Below are 14,577 nucleotides of genomic sequence, written 5' to 3'. Positions count from 1 at the left end.
AGTCTGGCCAGTCGACATGAACAAGGTGATGCTGATTTTCACAGTTTGTATTTTCGGGGCGATTTTAGGGTCCTTCCGTGTGTTTGCAGGTAAGTTTTTTTCTCTCTCTCTCTTTCTCTCTCTCTCTCTCTCTCTCTCTCTCTCTCTCTCTCTCTCTCTGTAAACGGTTTTATGGCTTGTGCAAAGGTGTGAAGTAAAGTGAGAGTAAAGTTAAAGCTAGTGCAAATGTGGTTTCGGAGCTTTACCTCTGTAGCTCTGCCTCATAGAACCGAGTTTTGTGTACATGTTGCCTTGTGTGAGAATGAAAAAAGATAACTTTGTACTGAAATATTCAATCAACGGGAATTTCTGTTTATATACAGATGGACCTCCACCGAGTTGTTGCCTCAGGCTAGGATACAGGAGTGTGCCTTTAGAGAAAGTATTGAACTACAGAATACAAACTGAAGGACTGTGTCCCATTAAAGCAGTTGTGTAAGTAAACTACAGATGCAAGTCCCTAATAGGAACTAGACTTGCCTACAGATACAGGTTACACTTTGGTTACTATTTTGACTATTTGACTGTAGTCCACTTTAAACATTCTAGTAACTATACAGTAAGAAACGTTGCAACTACATGTGAACTACCAGTCATTCGAGTATTAGTAGACTGTCTGCTAACACTTTATTTTGATGCTCTCCCAGCAGACATTCTACTGACTATTAGTAGCTTTGCAAGTTTAGGTCAGCTTATTCTACTAACTCTAACCCTAACTGTAACCTAACAGTCTATTAATACTCTCATGAGAGCTAGTTGACATGTTGCAAATTAATGACAGTTAGTTAAATGACACATAGTTGCAAAGTTACTTACAATGTCCAAAGTAGACGAACAAAATAAAGTGTAACCCAAATAAATAAATTGCAGTGGTAAAGCCCCTGGAAATCTTTTTAATATGAATTTATCTATACTAGAAGTCCATAAAAAGAGAAAGTAAAGAGATAAATCTGCAAATACTGAGCACTAATAACAAAACATCCTTCTTTTTCCAGGATCCAGACTGTTTCTGGCAAAATACTCTGTTATGATCTTAATAGTAACTGGACAAAGAGGGCCATGCAGAAGGTGGATGAAGCAAAGAAGAAGGCCAGAGAGCAGGAATCTTTACCTGCAGAAGGAGCATCAGCGGAGGACAGTAGAGGAAGGGCAGATCCTGTGACAGCAACAGAGTTGCCATTGAATAGCAGGCGGTATAGAGTAAACACAAGAAAAAAAAGAGTAAGAAATAAAAATGAAAGACAAGCACAAAAGCCCATTAGGGTCCCAAAGAAAAGAGATCAGAAAAAAGCGGGATAAAGGCCAATTCACACTGCACCAACAGACGCCGATAGATGGCAGCTTAGTTAGGTTTTGTCGGATCAGTGTGTTACCCCGTTGGTTGGCACTTGTTTTTGCCAACTGATACGTTGGATTGGCAATTGTCAGGTTGTGGAATGTCTGAAAAGGGACATACTGTAATTTGGTGATTGTCCTCATTGGTCGGTGCCTGTCGGTGCAGTGTGAATTAAAAAAGTGGTGTTATAAAAATGAACAAGAAGTGTGAGGACTAAAACTGTGGAAAATATTGTGCTGAAACAAAATAATTTTGTCTTTTTTTCAGTTTCTTTCCATCTTTTTTTTTTAAACTAAAATAAATTCTGTATATTTTTCTCAAAGTAGAAACAAATGATTCTGATTTTCCTTTTTTTTTTTTTTAAACGAATGTTAACATTTTCAAAAATAGCAATCAAAAATTTCTCCAACTTTCAAAGACAATGTTTTCCAATCAGATGTTGAATCTTTCATGAGATTGCTCTGATGCATGGGGATGCCGTATATGTTTGTGACTGTATTTTTATTGCTTTTATTTCTGTACTTTTTGGCATAAGCAAACACTTTCATAATTACTGGCAGCAGGAAACTGGTTGATTAATCAGAATAAATTCTGCAATACACAATATATGTATATGGCTATGTTTCGAAGAATTCTGTTGCAATCTTCTCCATACCTTCATAGACCCCCAGGGGTCCACAGACCCCCATTAAAAACTTTACTTTCTTTTTCTTTATTGTGGTTGGTGGATAGACAGATGCATGGATGGTTTGGTGAATGAGTGAATGGGTTTAGATTTAAAGACTAAATAAATAAATAAAGATGTGTACAAAAATGATGGCCTTTGATAGCAAATAAAATATTTTCTATTATTTTAAAGTTTGCAATAGTACTGTTTTTGTTTGGTTATATTTTGATAATAGACTTTAGTTCAATTATGTATTATGTAAAACATTTAGCATTTTGGTGTATTTAGCCCATCCTGACACCTGCATTTTTCTCAGAAACACACACTGACTCTGTATTTTTTCATCATAGAGTCTGTACACTATAGTGCACTGACTGATAAAGAAAGGAAGTGCTATTTTTATGCTGCTTTTGAAAAAAACTCACTCATTCTGTGAAATTTGTTTCTTTATATTTGTACTTGTGCGAGTAACAGAGGTCAGTTTTACTTTAATGATTGCTCAACTGGATACAATGATGTGAAAGAAAATAATTTGTTCAGATCCGTGTGACAGATGGACAAAACGTGTTATGAAGGCACTGACAAAGGAACCTTCCATAGAACATTATTTGTGTCCTACAACAACAGCAAAGTTGATTTCAACTACAATTACAACAATCATTACAACAGAAACTAAAACTTAGACCAGCAGAAGTCAAATAAAACCAATCTCATGTACAACAGCTAATAAAGCAACAAGCGATGTGGACGTTCCTTTGATGTCATCATGTGAGTTTTAACAATTTAAAATTTGAATGAACACTTCAGAAATACTGACACTGTTGGAGTAACTTGTAATACCTTAATTTTAGTGGAGATGACATTATAGCTTTATAAAAGAGCATACCTGTCCTTCAGATGAGACATTAAACCGAGGTCCTGACTCTCTGTGGTCATTAAAAATCCCATGGGACTTCTCGTAAAAGAGAAGAGGTGTAACTCCGGTGTCCTGGCCACATTCCCTCCAGTGGCCCTTGCCAATCATGGCCTCCTAATAATCCCCATCCACTGAATTGGCTCTATCACTCTCTCTCCTCTCCACCTATATCCGGTGTGTGGTGAGCGCACTGGCGCCGTTGTACTGTGGCTGCCTTCGCATCATCCAAGTGGATGCTGCACACTGGTGGTGGTTGAGGAGAGACCCTGACATGATTGTAAAGCACTTTGGGTGTACAGTAGTACATATGAAAAAGCGCTATATTAATGCCTCATTAATTCATTCATACATGTGTTTTTTTCAGCGTAAGATGACTGATGTGCTTCATTAATAGAGGATGAAACTCTATTAAGGTGCTGTCATTTAGACAGACAACAAAATACCAATTAATAATGTATTGCATTATGTTCAGGCTAATATTGTTGCATCAGATATGTTTAAGTTCACTGTATCACAATTTCACAATACATTTTAAATATTGCACAAGATACTTAATTATATGGAGTTCTGGGTTAATCCTATACTGTTCCTCTTAGTTATTCTTGGTTATACGGACTTCTGGCTAACTGCTAATATAGTAAAATACAAGGTGTATTGTAATTTTTCCACTTGCAGTATTCAAACCACAAAAGATCCAGAGAACAGTTGGACTACCACTTTACCAGAGGTGGATAATTCATAATAATAATAGTGGTGGATAATTTCATATGGGGTAGTTGGTGATGATATGTTTTGGGGGTTTTTTTATTGACATGCAGAATAATGTTTTTTTTTTTTTTTTTTGAAATATTGCATATTATTAGTGTACAAGTCTTGAGGTGTATTTTTCATACATTTACAGCCAAAAACAAACTAGCATTTCATGAAATTGTGGACTACAGAGTTCAAGAAACCCCGCTTTGTTCTGTCAGAGCAGTACTGTAAGTTCAGGACTAAAATCAATATTCCTATTTACATGGCTACCATAACTTTTATTTTTTATTTTTATTTTTTACTTGTTTTAAAGGTTGTATCAGCGATTTCAGGCCCAAAAAAAGGCCCAAACATAAATTATCACATTCATCACACGACAGGGGGTGGGTGTTGTGAGGGCTTGTGCACTTAAAATAAATTAGTAAAAGTAAATAAACAAGTATCTACAAGTAATGTAACTAGTAACACATAATTATGTTAATTCATTATATGTATAGCTAATTCATATTACCTCTTTAACAGCATCTTTCTTTTAAGTCAATTAATCTTTCTATCTCTAATAAACATGTTTAGTTTTCCCTTTTAGTTTGGGTGCTGTCAGTTGATTAGAAAAATTATTAATCTGCAAAAATGTATTAATTAATCGCAATTAATTGCACATTAAAGTTTTAATTATATTTTTATATTGTAATGATTTCACATTGAATCTCCAAATTAATGTAGAAACAACATAAAGATGCTGATTTTCTCTTGCTCTGCCAAAATGTATAGATTAATCCTTATCGAAGCTACAAAAGTGATTTATGCAGCTTTTGAAAACTCATATCCAATAACACTGCTATTACATGCGCCCTTAAGTGATTATAATGCGTTCAAGGCAATACTGCGATGAAACTACGAAACTCATGCATGCCTACTGCGATTATGCACATTCGCAGTAAACAATCACAGTAAAATGGAGTCCTGAGATTTTGAATGTATGCTAAGCAAATTACTTTCACTACCTGTTCTGCTCACGGATAACATTTTGGAGAGACGAAAGATGCTCTGGGAAAGGTTTTTTTCTTTCTCAGAGAACAAGTGAACAATTGCAGACAACACAGCTTACAATAACATTTATATTAATAGAAAAGTGCATGTAAACAGGAGTGAAGATGTTTGATTATCATCGAATCGGATTATTGTCAATATCTTCCACTCATCAGTCATCTTTTCCTGTCCCCGACTGAGGTGTCTGTGGGTGTAACAGGTACAGAAAGTTTCCTGTTAAATGCATATATTGTTTGTCAGAATTCACACTAAATTGTTCATTCACATACACCTGATAAGACTGCCTAATTGAAGTGTGAGTGCCTTCCCCTTTAATTGTGGTGATGACATAATGAGTCAATATCATTTCCTGTTCTGTCCCCTCCTCTTCCTCTTTGCATTGGTGATGCACTGGAGAGGTGAGGTTATTTTGGGCTCCTGATAATATTTTTTAATCTTAATTTTAATTGTTGCTTTTATGTCTATATTTTCACTCTAATTTGTGTATATAATATTATTTTACCTATCTGTGTTGTTGTTTTTGTAATTTCATCCCGTTTAAGTTATATTTTTGCATCTGGGCCTAAATGTGGAATTGAGAGCACATGTGACAAGTGTACATCACATTTGTTTTATAGATAAAACAAGGGGCGACTCTCAGACTGAGAGGCTGCTTAAATTTGTTTTATATCAGGTATGTTTTCTGTTACATGTATTTTCTTGTTTAATGTGATTTATCTTCTCTCTTTGCATGATGCACTGGAGAGATAAAACAAGGGTGACTCTCACACTAAGAGGCTGCTTAAATTAGTTTTATATCATGAATAAAGATCAGTGAAACTGCTGAATGCTGTCCTGTTCTTCCCAATGCAGCCAAAACATAACGCAGACAACCGACCAGTTACATAGGTGATGAAAAGTGATCGATTTAAAACCTTGTAGGGAATTATTTGAATTTTGAAAGATATTTTGAACCTACAAATACACTTCCAGATACATACACACACGCACATACTTACACAGAGGCCCGAAGCCGAAGACAGAAAGGACGGAAGAATGCCCATATATGGGGAACAATGTAGACACCAGAAGCCTCCTTGACTGAGGCAATAGAAGGTTGATGTCACATGATTTAGTTCCTCTGTAAAAAAAACAAGAAACTGCATAAGGAACAATTTAACCCAGTTCCGTATATATATGACTGCTTTTTGATTGTTGGTTGTTGCATTTTTGATTTTGATGTCGTGTGCATCCCTGGGGAGAAATCAGCTCTCTTCCAGTTCAGTTTATTAACTGAGATTCTTTTTGCTTATATTGCTCTGCTGTATTATCTTGACTTGAAAACCTCGGACAACGAAGGATCCAGGAAAGATTCTGCTGGAGGGTAAGCATGAATTTGATCAATGAGTTGTCAATGATTGTTATTGTTTCACGAGGGTGTAGGGACACACTAGATTTACTGGTATACTGTAGATTAAACAAGCTAGTGAGGATTTAATCATATTCTGACCTGACAGCAAAAGACTACCTAGCTACGTCAATACTAGGGGTTCTTCAGGAAATTAGATAAATAGATCTCAACACAACCTAACCAGGGACAGAGGCTGCAAGTGAGCTATTATGAGCTAAAACTATGTATAGAACATGAATTCAACTGAATTGTCACTTGGACCAAAACTGTAGGCCTCGATGAACTGAATTCAGTCATGTTGAATGCTCATTGTGAATTCTGTAACCCCTTATTTTCCTGTATCTCTTTCTCTCTCACTTTTGGCTTCCACTCATCAGTCATCTTTTCCTGTCCCCGACTGAGGTGTCTGTGGGCCTATAGGTGACAAAGAAAATTGATCGCAGAGGGTGGTGAGCTTTGTGGGCTGAAAGACCTCCCTCAACATAGACCCTTCAGCCCAGCAGAAAGTTTCACAATTAGAAGTGAGCAACAGAACAAGATGAAGTTCTCTCTGTTTTCTGCCATTCTTTTATCTATAGGATGGATGAGTGTTGTAGTAACAGGTGAGATTTGAGGATTTTAATTTCTGAGCTTTGGTTAAATATTGTGGTCTGACCTCAACTTTCACTTGACTGAAATGTAGAAGTTGAGCTGACATTGTATCTTTATGAGAGAGTGTACATGTGTGTACATCCAATACTGTCAAAGTAATGATTACTTACCTGTATAAAATGATGTGCTTTTCCAAAGGTGATTATCGTCCACCAATCTGCTGTCTTACTGTGACAGACACCAGAGTACCAGTTGAAAACATTGTGAAATATGAGATGCAGGAGCAAACACCAATATGTCCTCTCAGAGCTGTAAGGCATGTACAAAGTTGTTATATTATACTACAATTTGAAAGTTTATTTTATTTTTAATTATTTTTGGGTGGATAATTAAACAACGAAAGCTAAAACATCAAGTATTACTTTTTCTATGTTCAGATTCTACACCAAGAAAAACAAAACTATTTGTTCAGATCCAGACAGCAAATATGCTCAGAGAGTAATGAATATAGTGGATGCAAGACCAACAGTAAAACCTGCTATGTACTATACAATTACAACAAACACGATCCCAGCTGTAACTACAACAAACAAAACACCGGGAAAAAAGACTGAGACCAACACGAGTATGTATGTTTTAAAATACGATATTAAAACGAAAATTGATCGCAGAGAATTGTGCGCTTTGTGGGCTGAAAGACCTCCCTCAACATAGACCCTTCAGCCCAGCAGAAAGTTTCACAATTAGAAGTGAGCAACAGATCAAGATGAAGTTCTCTCTGTCTTCTGCCGTTCTTTTCTCTATAGGATGGATGAGTTTTGTGGCATCAGGAGAGATTTGATGATTTTAATTTCTGAGCTCTTTGGTTATATATTGTGGTCTGACCTCAGTAACTTTCAACTGACTGAAATGTAGAAGTTGAGCTGAAATTGTATCTTTATGAGAGAGAGAGTACATGTGTGTACATCTTGCTTTGAATGTAATGATTTCTCAACTGGATACAATGATGTGCTTCTCCAATAGATAATGATCCTCCACCAAACTGCTGTCTTACTGTGTCAGACACCAGAGTGGCAGTTGAAAACATTGTGAAATATGACAAGCAGGATCCACCAATATGTTCTCTCAGAGCTGTAAGGCATGTACAAAGTTATTATATTATTATTATTATTACAATTTGAAAGTTTATTTTATTTTTAATTATTTTTGGGTGGATAATTAAACAACGAAAGCTAAAACATCAAGTATTTTTTTCCATGTTCAGATTCTACACCAAGAAAAACATAACTATTTGTTCAGATCCAGATAGCCAATATGCTAAGAGAGTAATGGAAATAGTGGATGGAAGAACGACAGCAAAACCTACTATGCACTATACAAGTACAACAAACACAATCCCTGCTGTAACTACAACAAACGAAACACCGGGAAAAAAGACTGAGACCAGCACGAGTATGTTTTTTTTTTTTTTTTTTTTTTTTTGCATACATTTGCATATTTACAGATTCATAACTGTGGAGAACAACATATGCTCTTCTCCAGTAGGAGACTGGGTCCAGGATTACATGCAGAGCTCAAACAAAAGGAAAACAACTGAAGAAACAGACCAGAGCGATTTTGCCAATAATTACTTTTGTTTAAAGAAGGAACAAGCTAAATACTTCTGTATCAAACAGCCGTAAAACATATTCTGTTTGAAAAGTTTGTACAACTTTTTATGCTTAAACTGTTAATCCCAGGATGACTTCTAAGTCTAATAAAATGCATTAATTTAATGATTAAGGTGTTGGTAGTGAAAAATCAGCACTTTTATTTCACTAACAAAGTTCATCTCTGTTGTCATGATTTTTGTTCATGTTTTGTGTGGTGACCTTTTATTTTGTGTATTGTTTTTTTCTTCTTAATTTACTTAAAATAAATGCAAATATACAAGTAATTTAACTAGTAACACATAACTGTATTAATTCAGTATAGCTAATTCATATTACGTTATGTCTCTAACAGCATATTTCTTTTTAGTCAATTCATCTTTCTAATTAACATAGTTGATGTACTTGGGTGCTGTCAATTGATTAAAAAAAATTTATCTGCAAAAATGTATTAATTAATCACAAATTGTTCTGTAATTAATCGCAATTAATTGCACATTAAAGTTTTAATTATATTTTTATATTGGAATGATTTCACATTGAATCTCCAAATCAACATAAAGATGCTGATTTTTACTTGCTCTGCCAAAATAGATTAATCCTTATCGAAGCAACAAAAGTGATCTGAACAGTGACTGATTTTGTCTCTGATTATGACTCTCTGATTAGGCTCCTGTTACTTTAAGACCTGACACCGGATGTTCTCCCAACTCAAGTTCATTAAAGACTTAACTCATTTAAGACAGTGCATAAGGATACTCGCCCTGATGTTTAATAGGTGTGTTGCTAATGACTTTGAAAGTGAAATTAGGCTGTATCAGTAAGTCTAAGGTATGCCCAAATTCCAGTGTCATCGCATTATCCAACACATTCTTCATCTTTTTTATTTTTATTTATTTTGTATTAAATGCTTGAGAGAGAGAGAGAGAGAGAGAGAGAGAGAGAAAAAAAAAACATTAACAACAATTATCATCATTGTCATAACAAAATACAACAATACTCCAGTCACATTCTTCATCTTTGAAATGTGTGTGTTATCCTCTGCGCACGTATACAGCCGTCCTGAAACCTGCTCTCTTAAATAATTAAGGAGCTATAGACTAAGTATTAACAATTATGAACTTGTGTGAATCACGCTTACTCTAGGAATAAGTAAGTAAAATGACGTCATTCCAAAAATGTTGACACACACCTAGACTAAACTTTTGCTGAGCGGTTTTCTACAGTAGTAGCCTACTGTACGCCCCCATGAAGGCATCTCAGTAGACAGGACGTGACATGTTTACTAGATTTGTTGTTTTTCTCCTTATCCTCCTGCCTGCGGACGCAGCCATTGCGGTGTAGCTAGCCTATTGATGGAGTTCAAATCCCGATCTTTTTTTTTTTTTTTTTGTTGATTTAGTGTAGCTTACTTCTGCCTTTACATGTGATCAGGTAACTTTTTTACATCTTTACATTGATACCAACAACATCATGATACGGGTAGTGGGAAAGTTTACATGTATGGCAAATTAGCCTATACCAGACTTCATTTGTAAACATCAGACTTATTCACGACTCGGTCGACATGCAGTGACACTGAACTGAAATTGGGTTATTAGGAAAAGTAGGCTTCTCGACTAAAACCTCGAAACGTCACATGCGCTTTATATTAATAGTTTTATATTAATAGAAAATTGCATGTAAAAAGAAGTGAAGATGTTTGATCATCATGTAAACATTTTAATTAATTTGAACACTGATTGTTTCTAATATTGGCATTATTGGTGCATATGAAAAACGTATTCAGTAAAAGAACTAGTGGAGGTAGACTACATTATCAACTGTTGTTGAAACGATAAAAATACAAATCTATTTAATGAGTCACATTGTCTCTCTCTTGACTTTAGGTTACTTTCGTTTTCATTTAGGCCTTTTAAATACGCTGCTCTTGAAAGACGCGGATTTATAAGACGAAGATTATTTAAGTCTGCAGCTTTTGAAAACTCATATCCAATAACACTGCTTTTACATGCGCTCTTAAGTGATTATAATGCGTTCAAGGCAATACTGCGATGAAACTGCGATGAAACTACGATACTATGCATGCCTACTGCAATTATGCACATTCGCAGTAAACAATCACAGTAAAATGGAGTGCTGAGAGTTTGAATGTATGCTAAGCAAATTACTTTCACTACCTGTTCTGCTCACGGATAACATTTTGCAGAGATGCGACAAAAACAAACTTTTTTTTTTTCCACGGAGAACAAGTAAACAGTTGCAGACAACACAGCTTACAATAACATTCATATTAATAGAAAATTAAATGGAAGTGAAGATGTTTGATTATCATCGAATCGGATTATTGTCAATATCTTCCACTCATCAGTCATCTTTTCCTGTCCCCGACTGAGGTGTCTGTGGGTGTAACAGGTACAGAAAGTTTCCTGTTAAATGCATATATTGTTTATTAGAATTCACACAAAATTGTTCGTTTATGTACACCTGATAAGACTGCATAATTGAAGTGTGAGTGCCTTTAATTGTGGTGATGACATCATGAGTCAATATAATTTCCTGTTCTGTCCCCTCCTCTTCCTCTTTGCATTGGTGATGTTGCTTTTATGTCTATATTTTTATTCTAATTTATGTATATAATATTATTTTACTTATCTGTGTGTTTTTTTTTTTTTTTTTGTCATTTCATCCCATTTAAGTTATATTTTTGCATCTGGGCCTAAATGTGGAATTGAGAGCACATGTGACAAGTGTACATCACATTTGTTTTATAGATAAAACAAGGGCGACTCTCAGACTGAGAGGCTGCCTAAATTTGTTTTATATCATGAATAAAGATCAGTGAAACTGCTGAATGCTGTCCTGTTCTTCCCAACACAGCCAAAACACAACGCAGACAACAGACCAGTTACATACAGGTGACGAAGAAAAGTGATCGCAGAGGATTGTGCGCTTTGTGGCCTGAAAGACCTCCCTCAACATAGACCCTTCAGCCCAGCAGAAAGTTTCACAATTAGAAGAGAGCAACATAACAAGATGAAGTTCTCTCTGTTTTCTGCCGTTCTTTTCTCTATAGGATGGATGAGTGTTGTGGCATCAGGTGAGATTTGATGATTTTAATTTCTGAGCTCTTTGGTTAAATATTGTGGTTTGACCTCAGTAACTTTCACTTGACTGAAATGTAGAAGTTGAGTTGAAATTGTATCTTTATGAGAGATTACATGTGTGTACATCTTATGCTGTGAATGTAATGATTGCTCAACTGTATACAATGATGTGCTTCTCCAATAGGTAATCGTCCTCCACCAACCTGCTGTCTTACTGTGTCAGACACCAGAGTGCCAGCTGCAAACATTGTGAAATATGAGATGCAGGAGCCATCAACAACATTTTGTCATCGCAGAGCTGTAAGGCATGTACAAAGTTGTTATATTTCAATTTGAAAGTTTAATTTATTTGTAATTATTTTTGGGTGCATAATTAAACAACGAAAGCTAAAACATCAAGTATTTTCTTTCCATATTCAGATTCTACACCAAGAAAAACATAATTATTTGTTCAGATCCAGATAGCAAATATGCTAAGAGAGTAATGGAAATAGTGGATGGAAGAACGACAGCAAAACCTACTATGTACTATACAAGTACAAATACAATCCCAGCTGTAACTACAACAAACGAAACACCGGGAAAAAAGACTGAGACCAGCACAAGTATGTATGTTTTAAAATACAATATTAAAACAATTTTATTTATACATTTGCATATTTACAGATTCATAACTGTGGAGAACAACATAATATGCTCTTCTCCAGTAGGAGACTGGGTCCAGGATTACATGCAGAGCTCAAACAAAAGAAAAACAACTGAAGAAACAGACCAGAGAGATTTTGCCAGTAATTACTTTTGTTTAAAGAAGGAACAAGCTAAATACTTCTGTATCAAACAGCTGTTAAACATATTCTGTTTGAAGAGTTTGTACAACTTTTTATGCTTGTATACTGATAATCCCAGGATGACTTCTAAGTCTAATAAAATGCATTAATTTAATGAATAATGTGATGGTAGGTAATGATTGGATGTATTGCTTCTTTTTTTCCTATTTTGACATGTAAAACAATGTTTTGTTTGTGAAATGTTGCTATACCTATACAACTAAAGACTACTGCTTAACAGCAACAACAACAAAACTCAAACATTTTTAAATCAATTAATGAGTAATGGCAAAAAAAAGTACACCATTTTTTTTTTTCTCTAACAGGAAATGGGGGTCTAGAAAGCTTTACAGAACGTATTCATGTGCCAACCACAATCCCAGTAAAATACATTTTGAAAAATCTCAGGTAAGTTATTTGCACAATATGAAGTTGTGATACCCAGTTGCAGTAATAAATGATATAATTAAACCATGACAGCTTAAAAGTTAAGTTGTCCCAACCCCCTCAATTTACAGGTCTCGCAGCAAGAAAAGGCTCCGCAAGTTCCAAGCAGGGATTTAGCAAAAAAATGAGCAAGCTAAATACTCAAGTTTTTACTTTTCTATCTAACAGCCTATACAGCTTCATATCTTTGAAAACGTTTTTAATGGCTTTTTATGCCAGTATACTGATATAACCAGGATGACTGAATAACTTTTAACTCCAATTATTTTGCCTGTTTTGACTTTATCTTTATATTCACATTTTGTGTGATGCCTTGTATTTTGTGTATTGTTTTCTTAATTTACTTAATCAAAAATATATTAACTTGCAACATGTAATCTTGTTCATATTACGTTTTTGTATGCATGGTGTTATCGGCTACATAATAAATGGTCAAATATAGAATGCCTGATGCCTGAATTAGATGTGTATATAACATCCAGTGCCTGAAAACTGTATATTGATGCAGCTTAAAGCATTGAGTGAACTATTATTTAACCCTTGTGTGGTGTTCAAATTTTTGTTATTCAGACAGTGTTCGTGGGTCTGGTGGACCCGCTGCATTTTGGGTTTTTTAATTCAACACAATCAAACAATTTTATGTTAAAATACTCAACAGATGTTTACCTCATCCCAATTACAAGCAATATTAACAGCATATATAGTTAATATGTTTTCTCTTTACCTTTGTTAGATCACATTTAAGAATTGCAACCTTGTGCGGGAACAGCAGGGGTAGAAACATAAAAAAACACTCTTGGACTCACACTCTCTCACACATACAATCTCTCTCTCTCTCTCTCTCTCTCTCTCTCTCTCTCTCTCACACACACACACACGCACACACACACACACACACACACACACACACACACACACACACACACACACACACACACACACACACACACACACACACACACACACACACTCACTTGGATATGTGGTTTATGGGGACTCTCCATAGGCGTAATGGTTTTTCTAATGTACAAACTGTATAATCTATCCCCCTACACTAACCCGACCCCTAAACCTACCAATCACAGAAAACTTTTGACATTTTTTGAATTTCAAAAAACACCATTTAGTATGTTTTTTAAGCCGTTTGGTTTATGAGGATACAGATGTCCTCATAAACCATGTTTACATTGTAATGGCATTATACACATTTGTGTCCTCATAAACCATATACAAGAACACACACACACACACACACACACACACACACACACACACATACACACACAATAACAGCAGGCCTTGACAGGAGATGGACAGAGTGAAGGTACACAGGACCTACAATTTCCACACTTTTATTAGCCCCGGGTCCAGTGGACCCGAACATCGTGTAATATAAATGTGTACGGGGACTGTACAGTGTGTGGTCATTGAAAATGTGTTCTGATATATATTCTTCAAAGAAAATAAGCCAAGGCCAATGAGTCTGAGTTTGAAAAAATAATTCATTGTATAATTTTTCTATTGATAAAAAGGTCACCATATAAGGGTTAATGCAGCAGTCAGATTACATCAAACCCTAACCCCTTTCTTAAAATGTGTGAATACAGTGGTAGATGCATATCTTGCATACTGTATATTTCAGGACTCCGGCACAAACGAGAGGAGGAAGTTTAGAGGACAGTTCAGGAGGGTGTCAAAACTGTTATCACTCTTAGTGCATCTTTCGGGTTAGTCTATTCATCTTTTTATTCAGACTCTGCTGAACATGTTTTTTTTTTTTTTTTCACAGCCCTAAGACCCCTTGA

At 35.5% G+C, this 14,577-nt stretch overlaps 1 protein-coding gene across 2 annotated transcripts; it reads left to right on the top strand.

Annotated features, from left to right (window-relative positions):
• Positions 1-5,878: 5,878 nt before the first annotated feature.
• On the top strand, positions 5,879-13,206 carry LOC311086351 (uncharacterized protein). Of its 2 annotated transcripts, none has more exons than XM_084119188.1 (9): positions 5,879-6,124; positions 6,529-6,753; positions 6,941-7,058; positions 7,180-7,367; positions 7,766-7,880; positions 8,007-8,194; positions 8,288-8,365; positions 12,652-12,733; positions 12,844-13,206. In XM_084119188.1, the coding sequence occupies exons 2-9, from the start codon at positions 6,690-6,692 to the stop codon at positions 12,887-12,889; spliced, it is 879 nt and encodes a 292-aa protein (XP_083975314.1). In that variant the 5' UTR covers positions 5,879-6,124; positions 6,529-6,689; the 3' UTR covers positions 12,890-13,206. The 2 variants fall into 2 exon arrangements, with proteins under 2 accessions (XP_083975314.1, XP_083975313.1); XM_084119187.1 differs by having other exon boundaries at positions 8,285-8,365.
• Positions 13,207-14,577: the final 1,371 nt, after the last annotated feature.

Source organism: Abramis brama, assembly GCF_963993115.1.
Source record: "Abramis brama genome assembly, chromosome: 7".
NCBI classification, from domain to species: Eukaryota; Metazoa; Chordata; class Actinopteri; order Cypriniformes; family Leuciscidae; genus Abramis; species Abramis brama.
This window is presented reverse-complemented; position numbering and strand designations above follow the sequence as displayed.